Raw genomic sequence first — 20,844 nt, 5'->3', positions numbered from 1 at the left:
AATCACCCTTGTGTTGGGCTATAATATAGAACTGTGGTGATTCCAGTATCGTGGGGGTGGGGGTGGCCCCCTTTGAATTAGGGTGACCCCAGATAACGGTGGAACGTTGGCTAAAGAGGCTTCAGAATTAAAACACGAACCGTGGGCTCCCTTATTTATCTTATTTATTAGGAAGTGGTTTTTTTTAAAATTCATTCAATTTCTGGAGCCACCCAACTCAACCGAGAGGCCCTGGGAGGCTTGACAATTCTGAAATCCCTAAAACACAACAAAGAAAGGGTCAGATTTCAAACGTTGCATCAACACAAAAATCGGGGTCACCCCAAATGTCGAAACAAAATGCTGAAAACCCTCCAGTTCCAAAAACACAGAAGCCACCTGGTTAAATTTCCCAGAGAGATTTCCCCATACGGGTCAAGTCTGTGTTTTTTTTGGGCTGAGTTACACAACGCCAGTTTCTGGGGGATGTTGCAAGGCTGAAAACCCCAATTTGTGACCACCTCACAACCCCAGAAAACCAGCCCTCCTCTGTGGCTGGGCAGAAGGAAGGAAGAAGGGGCTTAGACACCCCACCCACCCCAATTCTGAGATTTGGGGGTTCACTTTAAGTGGTCCCCCCCTTGGTAGGTGAATGCAAAAGGCTGGGGAATTTTAAAAGTTAAGAAGACAAAATCTAGAATTTGCAGGTGTGACGCAATAAAGGAGGTGCCCTTTGTGGACCTGAAACAGTTTTGGGGCGTTTTCCCTCGAGGGTTTCTGCAAACTGAAAGAAGAGGTCAGATTCTCCCGCATGGCAGCCTAAAAAAATAGGGAGACGTTCGATTTTATTTCAATCCAGAATAGCCCTGGAAGGGGACTTTGAAGGTCTTCTAGTCCAACCCTCTCAAAGCAGGGAGACCCTATAATATCCTTTCAGGCAAGTGGCCATCCAGTCTCTTGAATTTTTATTTATTTTGTTCTCATTTATTTTGTTTCCAGTGTCTGAAGTGGAGCAAAACAGATCGTATTTTTAAAAATAGATTCTTTTATTGTTTTTTCCCCCATCTATAACAACTTTCAATCATCACATTAACATTGTTGTGTCATCATACCTGTATATCTACCAATCTTATATCGCTCCTATATTTCTATACATTCATTTACAGTTCTATACACTTCTCTACTGCTTCTTGGCCAGATTAACTTTATTTCTGTTATACAACCATTTATACCAATTATCCCAAATTTCATAGTATGCAGACTCTTCTTTGTTCTTTAATCTTAATGTTAATCTATCCATTTCTGCGCAATCTAGTATTTTCTGAATCACTAATTCATCTGGGGGAATATTACTCTGTTTCCAGCACTGGTCAAACATTATTCTGGCTGTCGTCAACAGATGTATTAGTATATATTTAATTTTCTTTCTATATTTCCCCTTTTTTATTCCCAGCAGAAAGAGTTCTGGTTTATATTCTATTTGTTCCTCTATAATTTGTTGTATCCATTTCCAAATTTTAATCCAATACTTTTGAGTTTCCGGGCAGCTCCACCATATATGATAGAAAGTCCCTTGCATTTTTTTTTGCACTTCCAACAAGTTGGATTTATATTGGGATACAGATCATATTAGCGCTGTCCAATCGTGGCCCCTTTAAGACTTCCCCAGGCTGCCTGGGGAATTCTGGGAGTTGAAGTCCAGAGATCTTAAAGGGGCCAAGCTTGGATACCCCAGATTATATAAATTTAGGTGGGGGGTGGATTTAGATTGAGGAAGATTTTGATGGAGAAAAGCAGCACTCTGTTTATTATTATTATTATTATTATTATTTATACAAGCTGACTTAAAAGCATTTTTTTAACGGTCATCCCAAACTACAATGGAACCGAAAAAGAGATTTATGACCACTTTTCACACTTACGTCCATTTTTCACACTTATGACCATTGCCGCATCCCCATGATCAAAATTCAGACGCATAGCAACTGACTCATGTTTATGACGGTCACAGTGTGCCGGGGTCATGGGCTCCCCTTTTTTGTGACCGGAAAAACAAATTCAATGTGGAGAACCAGATTCACTTAACAACCGTGCTACTAGCTCAGCAACTGCAGGGATTCACTTAACAGCGGTGTGCCAGAAAGGTCATAGAATGGGGCATAGCTCCCTTCGCCGCCATCTGTGTCAGCAACCAAAGTTTTGGTCCCGATGGGGCTCGTTAGGTGGAGGGTGAGCGGCCCATATTTTTATTTATCATGTTATTTATTAAATTCAATTCAATTATTAAACCATTTTTACATAGCCACCTGAGCCAGGGAGGCCGAGAATAAAATTAAAATCTTAATTTAGAAATTGTTTGTTTTATTCAATAAAATAAAACTTGAAAGGCTCTTCATTTACCGGCCCCAAGGAAACTGCCTAGCCCAGCTTCGAGCTTCGGGAGCTGCGTTCGAGAGTTCCCACGTTCCACTAAGCACCTGATTTGACACGTTCCCATCCCTTGAGGCCGGCCTGTGGCTTTGCAGGCTTCAATCCGGACATATAACTGGTGGGCGTGGGAGGGAGGGGGGAAGCCCGCAGCCCCGGTTTTCCTTCTGCTGCGTGGCTGGGGCTGATGGGCGTTGTAGTGAAAGTCATCTCACAAAGGATGACTCCGGGGAGGAAAAGGCGCGGCCGTGGAAGCTGGCACAAAGGCCAGGCAGGGCGGGGCTGGGGGAAAGGACAGACGCGGGTGGGGTGGGGATGGAAACCTTGCTTGGGCAGGGGTGGGGGTGGACTAGATGACCTACAACGTCCCTTTCCAACTCTGAAAGAAGAAAACTCCTTTCCGACGTGCAGAGGGATGCTTTCCCTGGGCGGGAGAAGGGCGGAATCCCCATCCACCCACCCTCGCAGCCCCTCCCCTCCTCCTTCCAGCTCCGCCCCCTCCCCAAAGCAGAACAAAAAGCGCCCCCCCCCCTCGACAGCCTGGCTTCCCCGCCTCCGCCGGGTACCGCTCGTCTCTCTCCGGATCTGCAGGTAACGGGGGAAGGAGGGGGGTCCTGGAAAGGAAGATCCAAAGTTGGGGGGTCGCGGACCTCAGGGGGGGACAAGGCGAAGCCGTTTTTTCTCCCGCTTTCTCGCCCGCTTTCTTTTTTGGCGTAGCCCTGGAGTGGCCTACCTTGCCGGGGTGTTGTAGGGCAAGGATCGCTGGACCCATAAGGCTAAGCCCAGCCGCTCCCACCGCTTAATTAAAAAAAAAAAAAACAAGCCGCCCTCCCCAATAGGAAGGCTTCGGAAACGGGGGGGGGGCGTCGCCCATCGCCCCCTCTTTGGGTCCAGCTAGCGGGACTTTGCCAGCCCGATGCCCGTCCTGCCCCCTTTCCAAACCCGGAGGCCCTTTGGCTCCGCTCCTCGGTCCTTTCCGCCCGACGAGGAACTCTGTGAAAGACCGCGGACTGCGCGTTGGATTGAGTCCAGGAAGGAGCTGGGCTGATGGGGGTTTTACGTCGTCATCGGTACCTTCAAAGGTCTCCTTCCTTTCGTTTTCCTGTTGGGAAGTGGGCCCATTCCTTCCTTCCTTCTTCCTTTCCCCTTCTCCTTCCTTCTCTGCTTCCTTCTCTGCTTCCTCCCTTCCTTCCCCCTTCTCATTTCTTCCTTCCTTCTTTTCTTCTTCCATTCTCTCCTTCCTTTCTCCCATTCCCCTTCTCCTTCCTCCTCTCCTTCCTCCTCTGCTTCCTTCCTTCTTTCTCCCTTTTCCTTCCTTCCTTCTTTCCTTCCTTTCTTCTTTCCTTCTCTCCTGCCTCCTTCATTCTCTCCTTTTTCCTTCCTTCTTTCTCTCCTTCCTTCTTTCCTTCCTTCCATCCCCCTTATCATTTCTTTCTTTCTTCCTTCTCTTTCCTTTCTATCTTTCCTTCCTTCCCCCTTCTCATTCCTTCCTTCCCTCCTTTCTCCTTTCCTTCCTGCTTCTCATTCCTTCCTTCACTCCTTCCTTCCTCATTCTCTCCTTTTTCCTTCCTTCCTTCTTCCTTTCCCCTTCTCATTACTTCCTTCTTTCTTTCTCTCCTTCCTTCTTTCCTCTCCTTCCTTCCTTCCATTCCCTGCATCATTCCTTCCTCCTTTCTTTCCTTCTTTCCATCTTTCCTTCCCCTTCTAATTCCTTCCTTCTCTCCTTCCTTCCTCATTCTCTTTTTCATTCCTTCTTCCTTTCCCCTTTTCATTCCTTCCTTCTTTCCTTCCTTCCTTCCATTCCCCTATATTTCCTTCCTTCCTTCTCTTCCCTTCTTTCCTTCCTTCTTTCCATCTTTCCTTCCTTCCCCCTTCTCATTCCTTCCTTCCTTTTTTCCTTCCTTCTTTTCATTACTTCCTTCTCTATCAATTCCCCCTTTTCCTCTCCCCTCTTCTTCCACTTTTCTTTCACTCTTTCATTCTATTCCTTTCTCACCTTGAGAAGTGGGCTCCCTGCCTCCCCTCTTTTTTCTTCCCTTTCCTCTTTCCCTCCTTTTTTCTATTTTTCTTTCCCTCCTTTCTCTTGTCTGCTTTCCTTCCCTCCCTCCCTTTTTCCCCCTTCCCTTCTTCCTCCCTGCCTCTTCCTTGCCTTTCTTTTCCCTCCCTCCCTCCCTCCCTCCCTTCCTTCCTTCCTTCCTTCCTTCCTTCCTTCCCTCCCTCCCTCCCTCCCTTCCCTCCCTCCCTGGCGTGGCGTGCTTGGACGTTGAAAGACCCGGCATCAAAGCTGCAGAAACAGCCCCCCCAGCCCCCAACCCCGGGGGGAAATAAACGCGAGTCAAGAAACTCTCGGGATGGTCTTGAGGACTTCCACAAATTTGGACCAAACAAAAACTCCGCAACATTCTTGCCACCCGTCAAAGCGAGAGGCTGGAAACCGCTGCGTCCTTCCTATGGAAAACCCCACGCCTTCCTGTCCGCACACACAACACACAAAACACACACACACACACACACACACATACACCCTATGTTTTCCCGAGGGGGGGCCTGCTGGCCTTGGGGGTGGGTGGGTGGGCCACGATTGCGCCCCTGCCCCTTTTATGCCCCCCCTCCCCGCCCCTCCCTCCTGTTTCGCAGGGCATCGCTTGTGTGTGTTGTGTTTCTAAGCAAAAGCAACACTGTGTATTTGTGTGTGTGTTTCCCAAAACCCCGCGGGCGGCAGGGCGAGGTCTGGGCAAGGCTGGGAAGGAGGAGAGCGTGGCTTAGCGGTTAGATCACCCCCTTCCCTCCTCTCTCTCTCTCTCTCCTATCTATAGCGGGGGGCGCCCGGTTGGGGAAGGAGGCGGCAGGAAGAGGCTGCCCTCCCTCTCCTCCTCCTCCTCCTCCCTTCCTCCCCGCCCTCGGCCGCAACCCCTGGGGAGGGGATCCAGTTTCCCGGCAGACCACGTGCCACTCGTCCTTGCTTTGCTCCCCCTCCCCAGACTGACGCCTCCCTGCCGGCCTTGGCGAGCGGGCTTGGAGCGAAAGGGACGGGACGGGTGAGGGGCTTGGAGGTCTTCCCAGCGGGGGAAGGGGCTGGGGGAGGATTCCAATTGCACCCCCTCCCCTTTCCCTTAAAGGGGTGCAGGGCAGAGGCGCCCTTGTTTTTTTGTGGGGGGGTCTCCCGTTGTTTTCAGGGCGGAGGGGAAGCCCCTTCCCCTTGGCCTCAAGTTAAGTGGGAGGGGGGTCTGATCGGTTGGGGGGGGTCTGGCTGTACCTTCCCCAGCTGCCTTGGCAAAGTCCCGTTTGGGTTGGTTCCCGGTGGGGTTGGCTGGGGTCTCCCACCCTCCCTGTGTGTGTGTGTGTGCCCCCCCCCCCCGCCCTTGGCCATGCTGCAGATTGGTAGAAACTCAAAGCAAGGCCAGCCTTGGAGGGGGGGTCGCACGTGGGTGGGGGGGAGATTTTCGCGTGGAGGAGAGGCCCAGCAGCGGACTTGGCCCAGGGAAAGGGTGTGGGTTGTGGATTGTGTGTGTGTCTTTGCATCCAACACAAGCTTGGTGCAATGCGTGGCATTTCTTACAAACCCAGCACTTTTCAGAAGTGTTGGATTCCAACTCCCAGGCTGCACAGCGGGGGGGGGGGGGGGCTAGCCTCATGGAGGCTGTAGTTCCATGCCTTCGGCAGGACTCCCAAGGATGAGGTGGAGGGTGGGGGTGTGTGAATCTATGCAGGTAGTCCTCGACGTACGACCAGAATTGACCCCCAAATGTACGTTGCTGAGCGGGGCAGTTGTTATGACGACCTTTCTTGCCTGCCGTCGTTAAGCGAACTGCCGCGGTGGTTTAAAGTTAAGTCCTGCAGGTTGTTAAGTGAATGGGGCTTTGCTTGCCGGAATCGTGCGACTCCGGGACACCGTCGTAAGTACGAGTCCGTCGGCCTGGTGCCTGAATTTTAATCGCGGGGATGCGGCGATGGTGGGGAAGTGTGAAAAAATGCCCCCCCAGTCACATTTTTCAAGGTGCCGTTGTAACTTGGACTGGTCGCTAAACGGAGCGTTGTAAGTTGAGGGCCTGCCTGTAGCCGGTTTGTGGCAGGAGGGAGCTGGAGTGCGTTTTAATAATGTTTTTATTTTTATTTTTTATTCTCTTACATACCATTCTAAGTATACATTGACATAATTCTTCTTTCTATTTGCCATTCTTATACATTTGTTATTCCATTTAATAGGTTATAATATTCAGTTTGGGTTGCTTTATTTCCCATCCCTTCCTCCTGTTGTAAGGCCACCTTCTTTTCCCTTTCTCTTCTCCCTCCTTCCTTCCTCCTCTTCTTCCCCTTCCCTTTAGCCTACTCTTACTCTCCCCTTCCTACTCTCTCTCCTTCTCTTTCTCTCCCCTCCATCCTCCTCTCCTTACTCTTTCTTCTTTCCCCTATCTTCCTTTCCTCCTCTCTCCCTTTCTTTTTCTGTGTCTCTTTCAAATCTTAGTTTATGTTTCCTTGGGATGGTATTTCCGCAAACCCAAATATAATTTAGTATCATTCCTTATTCCCTTCCCTTCACTAATCTATCCTAACTATTCCCCCCCCCCCACTTTATATCTCTCTCTTGAATATATACTTGTATATTTAGTACTTTCTTTTCAATTTCCCCCCCTTTCTCATTTGACAGTGGATCCTCTGGGTTCTGTATTTTCTCCTTGCTTTCTTTTCTCTGTGTGTGTTTGTGTGTGTGTGTTGGTGCAACAGAGATCTGGAATCTGTTGGTTTGTTGAAGGAGGGAGCTGGAATCTGTCTGTATGTGTGTGTGTGTGCGCGTGCGCGAGATCGTGCTGGCTGGGGAATTCTGGGAGTTGAAGTCCACTAGTCTTAAAGGGGCCAAGCTTGCCCACTAGTGTCCCAGGTGATGCAAGGAATAAGCTTTCCCCCCTTTAATTCCTGAATATTTTGGGAGGGGGGGGGCAGTTGTGCACACACACACACACAGACACCCCTTGTCCCCCTTTTTGTTAAATGAAGTCACCGTTTCACACCAGATGCCCCTTGAAAACGCCAACAGCTTCTCTTCAATCCCTTTTTGTGCAGGGATCTTATTTATTTATTTATTTGATTTGATTTCTAGACCGCCCGCTCTCCCCCGAAGGGACTCTTGCAGATGGAAGGAAGAGTCGGTTGTTGATCTGAAGCCGCCCAGAGTGGGGGTCCCTCTCTGAAGTCGGGGATCATGGCAGCTCCAGGTTTGTGGTTTTTCTCCTATCTCTGCTCCCTGCGATGCCCCATTCAGGGGACAAGACGAGACAAGGACTCTTCCAACTTCTTAACGTTTCACTTAAATTCTTATCTCCTTAGTGACATGTCTAGGGTAGTCCCTGATTTATGACCTTAATTAGAACCCAGAACTTATGTCGTTCAGCGAAGCGGTTAAGTGAACTGCGGCTGGTTTTACAATAATCGTTGCCAGGGCTGTTAAGTGAGTCTGCTGTTGTTAAGCGAATCCTGCAGTTGTTAAGTGACTTTTGGCTAGTTTTACACTAATTGTTGCCAGAGACCTGAAGCGAAGCTCTTCCGTCGTTAAGGGAATCCCCCTCCCCCCGCTGCCTTTGCTCGTCAGGTCGCAAATGGACGTCCATCGTAAATGCGAGTCAGTGGCCCAAGAGCCTGGGTTGCAACGGTCGTAAGTGTGAATAACGGTCCCAAGTCGCTTTTTTTCAATACCGTTGTGACTTCGAATGGTCGCTAAATGAACTGTTGTATGTTGAGGACGTCCCAGGTTCGAATTTGCCCCGGGGGCAGTGATTTGAACGTCCTGATTTTGGAGGGGAAAACAAAAAACAAAAAACCAGAAATTCTGCATATTCGGCAGCTGGTTTGAGCTGCTTTCGATTCAACTGTGATGTTTTGGTTGTTTTGAAAAGTTTTATTCCCTTTGGAAATTCAGTTCAGAGCCGGATCGACAGATGGAATTACTAAATTTCTTTTCTTTTCTCCTTTTTGGCTGTCATTTTTCCTTCCCTCCCAACTGGTACATTCCTCAACCCTGCACGTTTTCCAGGCACGGAAAATACGGCATGTTTTCCTCTTTTTCCATCCCAGCAAATGTCAGGCGGGCGGACTTCAATTCCCAGAATCCCCAGCCAGCAAGGGTCCCCCCCAGAATTCAGCACAGGCAGGACAAGAGCAAATGTTCCAGAAGAGACTGGACTGCCATTGGTTAGAAATGGTGTAGGCCAGGGTCTCCTGCTTGGGTGGGGTGGGGGGTTGGACTAGATGACCTCCAAGGTCCCTTCCAACTCTGCTAATCTGTTAAAATGTGGTCAGATAACTTTGTCCCATTTTTTTAAAAAAAGTATTTTTAAACTTTCTTAATAGATGGTGGGAATACAGTAGATATAATATATCTTTTTGACTTCGGCAAAGTAAGGGTGGGGGAAGCCGGCTGGAGAATTCTGGGAGTTGAAGTCCGCACGTCTTAAAATTGCCAACTTTTGGCAAACTCCCTTCCTATCATCCGAAGATTTAAATTCCGTGGGAAAATCCGGGTAAAGCTTGAGTAGTGGAAGAATCAGGACAAGGGGAGAAAAAACAACAGCAACAGGATCCAACGACAGACTTTGGAACGCCTTGCCACAAGACACGACGCCTGCCTTAGAACAAAAAAGTGCATTTCCTGATCATTTTGCAAAGCAGGGAAATTCTCTCCCTCAATGATCTTTGACCCTGTTGCTTGCACCCATCTCTTTTTATATTCTTTGCAAATACTATGAAATTATTATTACTATTTTAATTTTACCGCTCGTTTGCAGCAACAGGTGGCCTGGTAGAAGAGAAACGAAACTCAATCTGTCTGGTTTTTTGATAAGTTCCTGGAAGAAGAAGGAGGAGGAGGAGACGGTGAAAATTGATAGCGCCAGAAGGCTGTCACAACAGGAAAAACGTGAATTTCTCTCTGTCTGCATTAGGAGACATAAAATTTAATTTTGCGTCTTCTCAAAGGAGAAGCTTGAGTTATCCTGCTGGGAAAAAGATCTGTGACCTAACTAGAAATCCTGCCGTCTTTGTGAATCAGCCAGAAAACCTAGCCAATTTTTCGTTTTTCATTTTCTCTTTCATTTTCTTTCCTTTTAATTGCTTTTAAGCCTTAAATCTTCCACCAGGTGCAGCCGTTTGAATTGCTGCAGGAGTGAAACCAACCCCGGAAAGCAGAGAATGACGTCAGCGTCAGAATAACGACAATAATAAAAATTGTGCTTTTCAGGCTGACTTCCCCAAAATGGTTGCTGTCTTTCCCGTCAAGGCTGCCTTTTCAGGACGGCGAGGTGGGGATGATGGGACTTGTGGTACCCACCCCTTTCCAGAAAGCCCAAAGGGTGGTGGTGGTGGGGAATGGGAAATGCAAGTATTGAGCGAAACCTAGCTCCAAAACTGGGAACTGGGAGATGGCTTTTGGAGTTTAAACGCGAGTCAAAAAAAGGGGAATACAATTCTCGGCTGTGTAAGGAGAAAAAGACAAGACTCAAAATTGCGCGAAGGGTTAAGCGCCGCTTTGTGAAGCCTTAGTAAAGCCACCCCTGCAAAAAAAAAAAGGTTTGAGACTTTGGAAAAAGGGCAGAGAAGAGCAACTAAGAGGATTAAAGGCCTGGGAGAGTAAAATATGTGAAGAACGGTTGCAGGGATTGAGTATGTTTAGTTGAATGAAAAGGAGGAGGAGTAAGGGGTGACAGGAGAGCAGTTTCCCAGTATTGTGAGGGGCTGCCCCAAGGAAAAGGGAGTCAGGCCGTTTGCCTGGGCCATCCAATGGGTCTCCTGCTTGAGCAGGGGGCTGGACTAGATGACCTCCAAGGTCCCCTCCTGCCCTAACCTGATCAAACCTGTATGCCTGCAAAACACGGCTGATCCATAGGTTGCCATGGCGATGATGCGGGCACTCCTCTATGCCGGTCTTGTTTCGGGCGAAGCCGGGAGGATGGATGGAGGGCGTGGATCATGGAATGCACCTGGGCAGGTTAGGTCGGGGAGGGGAGGGGGGGTGCAGAGGGAATCCTCCCCCCCTCCTCGTACGTAACCTGCCGCGGTTACCCTTTGGAGCATCATTCGCACCCACCCCAGCCGAGGGAGACCCGAATCATTCTTTGCAATGCGTTTTTAATCGCCTGATGGATTTTTAATTTTTTTAAAAAAAGTTTGCCAGCTGCCGGAAGTCTCACCTGGCGGGTGAATTTGGCGGCTGCCATCCACTTGCCGAAGAAATGAAACGGAATCAAATTTGGACGGCCTCCTCGGAGTCCCGAATGCGGGAGGCGCGAGCTGTACGGCCAGTCCTCGCCTTCGCGACGGTTCCTTTTCCAGGCACTGAAAAAGCAACCGAAAACATTTTTTTTCACTCTGCAACGACCGTCACAACGATAAAAATGGAGACTCCTGGCAACTGACTCGCATCTGTGACGGTTACAGTGTCCCGGGTTGGGGGAGGTGTCACCCGATCCCCTTTTGCCTCCTTCAGACGAGCAAAGCAAGCCACCTCCTTCCCTCGGGGATTACATTTCCCATGCTGCACCCGTGCAGTGTGAAGGTTTCTTAAGGAGGAATTGGGCAGCCATTTGTCTGAAATGGGGGTCTCCTGGTTGAACAAGGGGCTGGACTAGATGACCTCTGAGGTCCCGTCCAACCCCTGTTATTCTGTTAAAGGTCTCCTGCTTGAGCAAAGGGGCTGGACTAGAAGACCTCCAAGGTCCCTTCCAAATCTGCTATTCTGTAAGGGTCTCCTGCTTGAGCAGGGGGTTAGACTAGATGACCTCCGAGGCCCCTTCCAACTCTGTTATTCTGAGCAGGGGGTTAGACTAGATGACCTCCAAGGTCCCTCCCAACTCCTGTTATTCTGTAAGGGTCTCCTGCTTGAGCAGGGGGTTGGACTAGATGGCCTCCAAGGTCCCTTCCCACTCTGTTATTCTGAGGAAGGGGTTGGAATAGATGACCTCTGAACTCCCTTCCAACTCTGCTATTCTGAGCAAGGGGTTAGATTAGATGACCTCCAAGGTCCCTCCCAACTCCTGTTATTCTGTAAGGGTCTCCTGCTTGAGCAGGGGGTTGGACTAGATGGCCTCCAAGGTCCCTTCCCACTCTGTTATTCTGAGGAAGGGGTTGGAATAGATGACCTCTGAACTCCCTTCCAACTCTGCTATTCTGAGCAAGGGGTTAGATTAGATGACCTCCAAGGTCCCTCCCAACTCCTGTTATTCTGTAAGGGTCTCCTGCTTGAGCAGGGGGTTGGACTAGATGGCCTCCAAGGTCCCTTCCCACTCTGTTATTCTGAGGAAGGGGTTGGAATAGATGACCTCTGAACTCCCTTCCAACTCTGCTATTCTGAGCAAGGGGTTAGATTAGATGACCTCCAAGGTCCCTCCCAACTCCTGTTATTCTGTAAGGGTCTCCTGCTTGAGCAGGGGGTTGGACTAGATGGCCTCCAAGGTCCCTTCCCACTCTGTTATTCTGAGGAAGGGGTTGGAATAGATGACCTCTGAGCTCCCTTCCAACTCTGCTATTCTGAGCAAGGGGTTAGATTAGATGACCTCCAAGGTCCCTCCCAACTCCTGTTATTCTGTAAGGGTCTCCTGCTTGAGCAGGGGTTGGACTAGATGGCCTCCAAGGTCCCTTCCCACTCTGTTATTCTGAGCAGGGGGCTGGACTAGAAGACCTCCAAGATCCCTCCCAGCTCGTATTATTCTATTAAGTCTGTTAACCTGCCACTGTTTGCAGGTAAAGTTTCAGGAACTGAGTCTGTATTTCTCTTTGTCCTCTTTGACAGGGTACCATGTTCCACAGCCCGGATACCCAGTGGCTTCTCCGCCTTACCCCGTCGTGCCACCACCGCACGCTGGGCCCTCCGTCCCTAGCCCAGGGTTCAACGTCTATCCCAGCGCCAGTCCTGGGCCCGGCTACGTGGCAGCCCCCCAACCGCCCCCCCGAGGATACCGGGATCACTCCGCTTCTCCCCAACACCCCCAGTCTGGTGACCCCCACGCGGCCATCACCCCTTACCTGCCTGTGTCGGCTAGCATCCCACCTGGCCTGGAATACCTGACTCAGGTAAGCACAAGGGTGCTGAATGGAGGGGGGTGGGGGGCATTTTTTTTAAAAAGAAAAGGGATTTAAAAGTGAGATTCCCTGTTTATAAGTGCAGAACGAAAAACAGATTTTGATTTGAGACGGCAGACTTCAAGGAACGTGCTTGGCTTGCAAATTTCTGGGTTCAATCCCCTCTGCTCTTGATGCTGGAGGCTCTACTGTCTTATGCCCCCCAATGGCTTCCCAACGGAAGGCAACCAGAAGCACAGATAGAAATACAGAATTACTGGAAAAATAATACTAATTCTTAATTTTACATGTGCTGACTGCAGCTAGAATTGTATTTGCCCAACATTGGAAAAATGAAGATTTCCCTACAGAGGAAAATGCAATTTTAAAAAAATACGAAAATGTGCAGAAATGGATAGATTAACACTTACAATTAAATGAAAAGGAAGAAACTGAATATTTTAAAAAAGGGACTCCTTTTATCCAACCAACAGGAACAGAAGTTAGCAATGTGGAAATCTAAGAGAAGGATGCTTTTTGTAGCAAAGGTTTATTAAAATGGATAAGCAAATGCTACTACAATTATGAGATCCATATTAATATGATGAATGTGATCATAACTATCGTGGTTATGATTTCTCAAAATGATTTGTATGCAGACAAACACACTGTTTATTTAGAAATGGGGTTTGCTTAATATTTAATGAAACTTTTTAAAACATGAGGAAAAAAAAATACAGAATTTAACAGTCACTTTGGGGAATTTGGCTTTTTTTAAAGTGTTGCGTTATTCGTTCCTCCAGGATTTTTTTCCCTTTGTCGTATAATTTTTTGGGATATTCCTGCAATAATTTTCTTTTTCATCTCATTTGGAAACCGTAAGTTTTCCATCTTGTAAGTTCCCTCTTGTTATGATTCCACACCTATACAATGCAATGCAATGCAATGCAATGCAATGCAATGCAATGCAATGCAATGCAATGCAATGCAATGCAATGCAATACAATACAATACAATACAATACAATAGTAGAGTTGGAAGGGACCTTGGAGGTCTTCTAGACCAACCCCCTGCCTAGGCAGGAAACCCTATACCGTTTCAGACAAATGGTTTATCCAGCATCTTCTTAAAGACTTCCAGTGTTGGGGCATTCACAACTTCTGGAGGCAATTTCTGTTCCACTGATTAATTGTTCTGTCAGGAAGTTTCTCCTCAGTTGTAAGTTGCTTCTCTCCTTGATTAGTTTCCACCCATTGCTTCTTGTTCTACCCTCAGGTGCCTTGGAGAACAGTTTGACTCCCTCTTCTTTGTGGCAACCCCTGAGATATTGGAAGACTGCTATCCTGTCTCCCCTAGTCCTTCTTTCTCTTAAGCTAAACATACCCAGTTCCTGCAACCGTTCTTCATAGGTTTTAGCCTCCAGTCCCCTCATCCTCTTTGTTGCTCTTCTCTGCACTCTTTCTAGAGTCTCCACCTAATTTTAATCTCCATTCTATAAATCTTAAGCCATTGCTTATTTTGGGTCTTTCCTTTTTTCCTTCCAATCATCGATAAAAATTTATCCCAGATCTTACAATATTCTGATTCGCCTTTGCTCTTCGATTCTCACGTCAATTTATCCATTTCAGCACAAAACAGGAATTTTCCTAATTACTTCCTCTTCTTGTGGAATTTTCCTGTTTTTCCAGTTTGGGGCAAAGACCGTTCTTGCTGCCGTAATAATATGTATTATTAAATAGATTACCCCCTTGTTATGTTTATCGTTTATGATTCCCAAAAGAAATAGTCCTGGTTTGAATTCTTCATTTATCTTTTCCCTCCTCTCCGATTCTGTTCTGTCGCTTTTCTCCAGGTGGACCAAATTTTGATCCATCAGAAGGTGGAACTTGTAGAAGGTAAGGGGGTCAAAGCCATTATTGATTTTTTCGGAGACCTTGTGCATGGACAGAGTTCGGGCGTGCCCGAGTCTCAGCTTCCCTCAGGCCTTGAACTGGGCGGTTGGGGGGGGAGTTGTGACGTTAGGAAGCAGAAGTTGGGGAAGCCTATAGATCGGGTGGGGGGATTGTCCAGGCTTAGCTACTTTAAGACTTGTGGACTTCAACTCCCAGAATTCCCCCGCCAACTCTTTCCCCCCCCTTCACTTTGCTGAAGTCAAGATATATTATGTCTTACTTCATTGCCACCTTCTATTAAGGAAGTTACCGAATCAAAAAACGTGATAGTTTAGCCCAGGGATGGCTAAAACCTTTTCCCCATCGCATGCAAAAGCGGGGGGAGCACAGGGGGGTCGTGTGCGGGCGTGCCCACACCCATAATGCTATGTGCGTGACCCCCACCCCACCCACCCTGCTTTTGGCATCCGATGGAGCCGTTTTTTCACCCTCCCCAGGGTCCAGAGGCTTTCTAGGAGCCCGGAGAGAGCAAAAACGGCCTCCCCTGCCCCACCGGAGGGCGAAAAACGGCCCTGCGGTCAAACTGGAAGTCCATTGCCGAACTTACGGTTTGCGTGCTGGGGTTATTTTTCGTGAAAAATGGCCGAAAAAGAAGGCCAAAGTCAGCCATTGGCCAGTGAGCGCATGCGTGCTGGAGCTGACAGGGTAACGCCCTGCGTGCCCTAACAAATGGCACCTTCACACACTATGCCCTCTTGCTCTCCTTCATCCCTTTCTCTCTCCGGTCCTTTCCTCTCCGCAGCGTTCATCGGCTTCGAAGGCAACAACAAGTACGAGGTGCGAAACAGCCTCGGCCAGCACATCTTCCACGCGGAGGAGCAGAACGACTGTTGCACCCGGAACTGCTGCGGCTCGCTACGCCGCTTCTCCATGAGGCTGGACGATCCCAGCGGCCGCGAAGTCATCCGATTGGTCCGCCCGCTGAAATGCGTCAGCTGCTTTTTCCCCTGCTGCCTTCAGGAGGTAACCCGGCGAGGGGGGCCTGGTGGGCAATTGCATCCAGGCTCCACCGGGAGACAGTGAGTTCTAGTCCTGCCTTGGGCATGAAAGCAACTGGGTGACTTTGGGCCAGTCACTAGGAGATGGGGAGTTCTAGTTTCACCTGAGGCGTGAAAGCTGGCTTGCGTGACTTCGGGCCAATCACCAGGAGACAGTGAGTTCTAGTCGTGCCTCAGAGGCATGAATGCTGGCTAAGTGACTTTGGGCCAGTCACTAGGAGATGGGGAGTTCTAGTTTCACCTGAAGTATGAAAGAAGGCTTGTGTGACTTCGGGCCAATCACCAGGAGACAGTGAGTTCTAGTCCTGCCTTAGGCAGAAAAGTCCCAGACTACCCAGCCGGCTTTCATGCCTAAGGCAGGACTAGAATTCACCGTCACCTGGTGATTGGCCCTCCTGTGGTGGTGTGGGAAAATGTCCCTCCTGTCCTTTTAAAGCTCTCCTGCCATTCCCGCTGGATTGATGTCCCGTCAATCTCTTTTGACAGCCAACTTTAACCAATAGTGAAATATTCCCCAAGTTTTCTTTAACAAGATTGATGAAAAAGGAATGAAATCGGGTTAAAAACGGGATGGTTTGTGACTAACTTGGGGAACCTCTCAACCTCGTTTTTCTGATGCCGGCTTCTTCCCCCCCCTTCCTTTGCCCAGATGGAAGTCCAGTGCCCGCCGGGCGCCACCATTGGCTACGTGGTGCAGACCTGGCACCCTTTCATGCCCAGGTTCTCCATCCAGAACGTGGAGAAGGAGACGGTGCTGCGGGTTTTGGGGCCCTGCTTTGCCTGCAGCTGTGGCGGAGATGTCAGCTTCGAGGTGCGCGTGCAGACAACCTTGATTGTCTCTGTTAATGCAGTCTAGGATTGCGTTGGCTTTTTTGACTGCTGGTTGTCCACTAAGACTCCGAGAGGCCTCTCACAGTGACCGCTATTAAGCCAGGTTTTGCCCAGTCTATACGTGTCCTTTCCTGCAGGTGAAGACGCGGGACGAGTCCCGTGGGGTGGGCCGGATCAGTAAGCAGTGGAGCGGCCTCCTTAAGGAAGTCTTCACCGACACGGACAACTTCGGGATCCAGTTCCCCATCGATCTGGACGTGAAGGTCAAGGCGATTCTGATGGGCGCCTGCTTCCTCATTGTGAGTCCGGTCAAGGAAGAGGGGGATAAGATCTGTGGTGGGAGGGGATCCACTTTCCCTACGCCTCCCCCCCCCCAAAAAACCGAGACCTCCTGGCACTCTACTCCAGCAACGTCTGACTCGTTTTGCCTTTGTTTTGCAGGATTTTATGTTTTTCGAAAAGACGGGCGAAGTTGGACAGAGGACCTCTGTGCTGTCCAGCTGAAATCATCTCAAAATGGGGGACAATTTTCCTGGGTCTGACCTAACGGAGAGTGTGTGTGTGTGTGTGTGTTTGTGTGTAGAGGGTATGTGTATATGTGTGTTTGGGTCTGACAGCGATGGTTTCTTAGTTAGGATTGTCTTCCCTTCCCGTTCTGTCTCCCGTTCGTTGCGCAGAGGCGCTTCACAGATTAACAGAGTTGGAAGGGACCTGGCAGGTCATCTAGTCCAACCCCCCCTCTGCCCGAGCAGACCCTACAGCATTTTTGACAGATGGCAAGGCTGCCCAGCTGGAAGGCTTCCAAGTGTCCAAAAACTGGGCATCTTATCCTACTTGCTCCGGTGCCCGAAAGCTGTTGTGGGTTTTGTACTTCTGCGCAAACCTTGTTAAGACTCTGTCCTGCGCCGCGCTCTTATCGGTCGTCCTCAGGCTAGGGATTATGGGACTTGAAGTCCAGCTCTGTAAAGGAGAGAAGAAGGTTGGGAAACGTGTTGGGTTAGAGGTTCTGGTGTTACCAGTTTTAAAGTTGTGATTTTCAGGGAAATGTTTGGCGGGGAAGATCGCTGTGGATGCTCGTGTGAGTTGGGGTGCCTGGGCGCTTTTTTGGGGTGCGGGGACCAAGGCTATCTTAAGAGTCTAGTCAAAAAAATTCAGAACGGTGGATTATTGTGTAACCAAAACTTGGCACATAAAACCAGACAGCCCTAGTCCTTAAGAATTCTCCATTTCAGCAAGTTTAAGATGTATGGACTTCAATTCCCAGAATTCCCCTGCCAACTTAAGAATTATGGACTTAGTAGATCGGGGGTATGCTTACAGACATAGTTTATCCAAAGCCTGGATTTCTAGCGAGTCTCCTTTATAAATGACTAGCTAGCGACGAGGCGTTGCCTGGATATTTATAGACGTCGAAGCCTTTGTCTGACAGGGAGCCATGGAGAGGGGCCTTTCTTCCCCCTACTCCCATGCCCATCATCTCTGCCCAATCCATTCCCCCTCCCATGCACTCCTCTTTGCCGCCCTGTCTACAGTCCTGGCCCTTTGCCCCAAATCCATCAGGCGCTTCCCCATTCGTCCACTGGAGGGCGAATGTCACGGCTGGCTTTCCTGAGGAAGCTGCGAAGGAAGTGACATCACAAACAATTGCTGCTCTAGGATGCCGCACTCGCTCTGCTTAACAGCCCAGGCTGTCCCTCCTCCTTCCCATGACATCACAAACAATTGCCGCTCTAGGACGCCGCATTTGCTCTCCTTAGCGGGCCAGGCGTTCCAGAGTTAAGCTGGAACACACACAGTTTGGTTGAAATTGCTCAAGGCAGAGAAGAAGATAACATATCTGGCTAAGGGAATTCTGGGAGTTGTAGTCCACACGTCTTAAAGGTGCCCAGTTTGAACACGACAGCCTTAAGATGAAGGTTTATTCCTTGGGTGTGGATTTAGTCACTCCCAGGGATGGGTGTCCGTGCCCCACAGATTCTCCAGATCTCCAAGCAGAGGGGCTGGGGGGGGGGCAGTGGAGAAACACACACACACACACCCATCAGAGAGTTGTGCCAGGCAGATAATTCATAGGAGGACACTTGGCAGAATAAATATAATTATATTTTGGCAGCTGTGCCACTGCCCTTCCCCTGAAAAATCCGAGTGGGGGAAAAAGAATAATCCTTGCTTGTTAAAAGGAAAACAAAACAAGCCATCTTTGGTTTAACAAAGGCTCCGTTGTTGGACTCAAATCAGATGATGGCAAGGCTTCAAGGAGCCGAGCGGCATGGGTGCCTCAAGTTTGGAAACCAAGCACATCTGGAGACATCTGTCTGTCTCAATTGCTGATTCACTGTTCTTTTTCTTTTTACTGGGCTGACACGGGACGTGGTTGGACTTGTTTTTGCCAACGTGGTGCCCTGGGGCGATAGGCTGGGCTGCTGCCCCGAGAGGCATGGGCGTTGTAGTCTTCAGCCGATCGCGAAGGGAGCAACGGGGATGACGCTTTATGGGTCTTGTCTGGATTATGTCTGGTGGGTGTTGGCGTGTGTCGGCGTGGAACGGACTGGTTGGCACGAAGGACGAAGCATGGTCTTGAGCCAACCGTTTCGACTCTCTCCGGCGCAAATTTGTAGATAATTTTACCTTCCGAACTGGGATTGTAATTCCTTGGTCAGGCATGGATGTTTGCAATGTTTGCTGGTGCCAAGTTGCCTTAACCACTAAACTAGCAAGACCCTCTCCCCGCTTTTGAGGACTGTTAGGGTCTCCCCAACATCAGCTCAGGGTTGGGGGTCACGGCAAGGCAAACCCCCCCCTTTTCCCTTCCCGAATTTTCAGCGTCTTGTATAATATTAATATTCGGTGTCTTTTTCCGTACTGTATTTAAATACCAAATGTTTTGGGGTGGCATGGGGTGAATTTGTACCCCACAACTCTCGCATTTTGACTGTGGAGAAAGGATCCGTGGCTGGGAGAGAAAAAGAAAGCAAAGATGGACTCTTGAAGTTGACGCTTGCTTGGACAAATTTAAGTCTCCGAGTTTGGGGTTCCGATTTGGGCCATCTTCTCCGAACGGTGGCACGGGTGATGGGTTATGTAGTTCCCACCCCTCGTGTGGAGGGAGGCTCGGAGCTAGTTTTGGGAGGTCAAGCGCGCCGCAACACCTCCCCTTCCTTCGGAAGGATGCCATTTTGGGTCCCGCGGACGACGGAACTTTTGAATTTCCAGGCTGAACCAAAAAATGAATAAATATGCTAATTTGCTAATTTTTTCCTCTTTGATGGATTAATTGTTGATTTCATTGGATTGATAACTCACATCTCTCGATGCGAGAGTGGGCGCCAATCCTTAAAAAGCAGCCAATGCAAACAGAAAGCCAAAATATTCCTCCACTTGCAACGTTCCGCTTAGCGACCAAAGTTTACGGCATTGGTGGGGGAAATGACTTACCATCGTGTTTCACACTTAGGACCGTTGCCACATCCCCGTTGGTCACGACGTCAGAAATCCAGACTGGGAAACTAACTCACATGTATGGCCTTTTTCACACTTATGACCATTGCCACATCGCATCCCGGTGGTCCCGTCATCAAAATTGGAAACTGACTCATATTTATGACGGTGGCAGTGTCCTGCGATCAGGGATTCTGCTTTTGCGACCTTCCGACGAGCGAAGTCAACGGGGAATCCAGATTCACTTAACAACCGTGTGGCTAATGGAACATCTGGAGTGATTCACTTAACAATGGTGAAAGGAAAGGATGTAAGATGGGGCGAAACGGGTTTCGCCAATGTTTCACTTAGCGACAGAAATGCGGGACTCCACTGTGGTCATAAGTCAAGCATTATCAAATACTGTGTCTAATTGTTACTAACGTAGAAGTGATGGAGGGGCTTGAAGTGGCCGGAACTTTGGGTGAGAGTGACCACGTTATATTTAACAGCGTTGGAAGGGACCTTGGAGGTCATCTAGTCCAACCCCCTGCCCAAGCAGGAGAGCCTACACTATTTCTGACCAATGGCAGTTCAGTCTCTTCTTGAAAGCTTCCAGGGGTGAAGCTCCCACAGTTTCTGAATAACCGAATAGTAACAGAGCTGGAAGGGCCCTTGGAGGTCATCTAGTCCAAAGGGCTGATTTCAACAAAGTTAAGAACTTGGGAAAGGATTCCGCAGGGGAAAATTTCCACGGGGAAAACAGCTCCAGAAGCATTGGAAAACTCTGGAAAATATAATAAACCCTCTTCATGTCATCAGAACATCACTGGTAACGTATGTGCGAGGACCGGTCATAAAGTTTACTTTTTTCACTGCGTCATTATTTCAAACGGTCATTAAATGAATGGTCCTAAGTCGAGGACTAGCTGTTAAAGCCAGAAGAGGAAGAACCTTAGGAGTGAGTCTTCCTCTCTGCGGTCCCCTCCTCTTCCTCCTTCTTCCCCCTCCTCCTCCCTGCCTTTTCTTTCTTTCTTCCTCTTTCCTCTCCTCTTTCCACTTCTCCCTTCCTCCTCCTCCCCTGCCACTTCCCTTCTTCCCTTCCTTCACTCTTCCCCTTCCCTTCTTCCTCCTTTCCCCCTCTTCCCAATGTTCTCCTCCTCCTCCTCCTCACCTCTTCCCCTCCTCCCTGC

At 49.1% G+C, this 20,844-nt stretch overlaps 1 protein-coding gene across 3 annotated transcripts; it reads left to right on the top strand.

Annotated features, from left to right (window-relative positions):
* The first annotated feature begins 2,955 nt into the window (after nt 1-2,955).
* Nucleotides 2,956-19,495, top strand: LOC309400440 (phospholipid scramblase 2-like). 3 transcript variants are annotated; one of them, XM_081968934.1, is made up of 8 exons: nt 2,956-2,997; nt 7,505-7,619; nt 12,185-12,465; nt 14,306-14,348; nt 15,148-15,368; nt 16,053-16,214; nt 16,372-16,533; nt 16,676-19,495. In XM_081968934.1, the coding sequence occupies exons 2-8, from the start codon at nt 7,607-7,609 to the stop codon at nt 16,736-16,738; spliced, it is 945 nt and encodes a 314-aa protein (XP_081825060.1). In that variant the 5' UTR covers nt 2,956-2,997; nt 7,505-7,606; the 3' UTR covers nt 16,739-19,495. The 3 variants fall into 3 exon arrangements, with proteins under 3 accessions (XP_081825060.1, XP_081825062.1, XP_081825061.1); XM_081968935.1 differs by lacking the exon at nt 2,956-2,997 and adding an exon at nt 5,295-5,444; XM_081968936.1 differs by lacking the exon at nt 16,676-19,495 and having other exon boundaries at nt 15,148-15,424; nt 16,372-16,510.
* Nucleotides 19,496-20,844: the final 1,349 nt, after the last annotated feature.

The sequence above is a fragment of the Natrix helvetica genome (genome assembly GCF_964273705.1).
Source record: "Natrix helvetica genome assembly, chromosome: W".
Lineage (NCBI taxonomy): Eukaryota > Metazoa > Chordata > Lepidosauria > Squamata > Natricidae > Natrix > Natrix helvetica.
Note: the sequence above shows the minus strand (reverse complement) of the source record. Positions and strands in the feature narration are given on the sequence as shown.

Coding starts and splice junctions, on each gene's coding strand:
- LOC309400440 (XM_081968934.1), top strand. Junction 14,349..15,147: donor GAAGGTGGAACTTGTAGAAG/GTAAGGGGGTCA, acceptor TCCTCTCCGCAG/CGTTCATCGGCTTCGAAGGC. Junction 16,534..16,675: donor TGGGCGCCTGCTTCCTCATT/GTGAGTCCGGTC, acceptor TTTGTTTTGCAG/GATTTTATGTTTTTCGAAAA.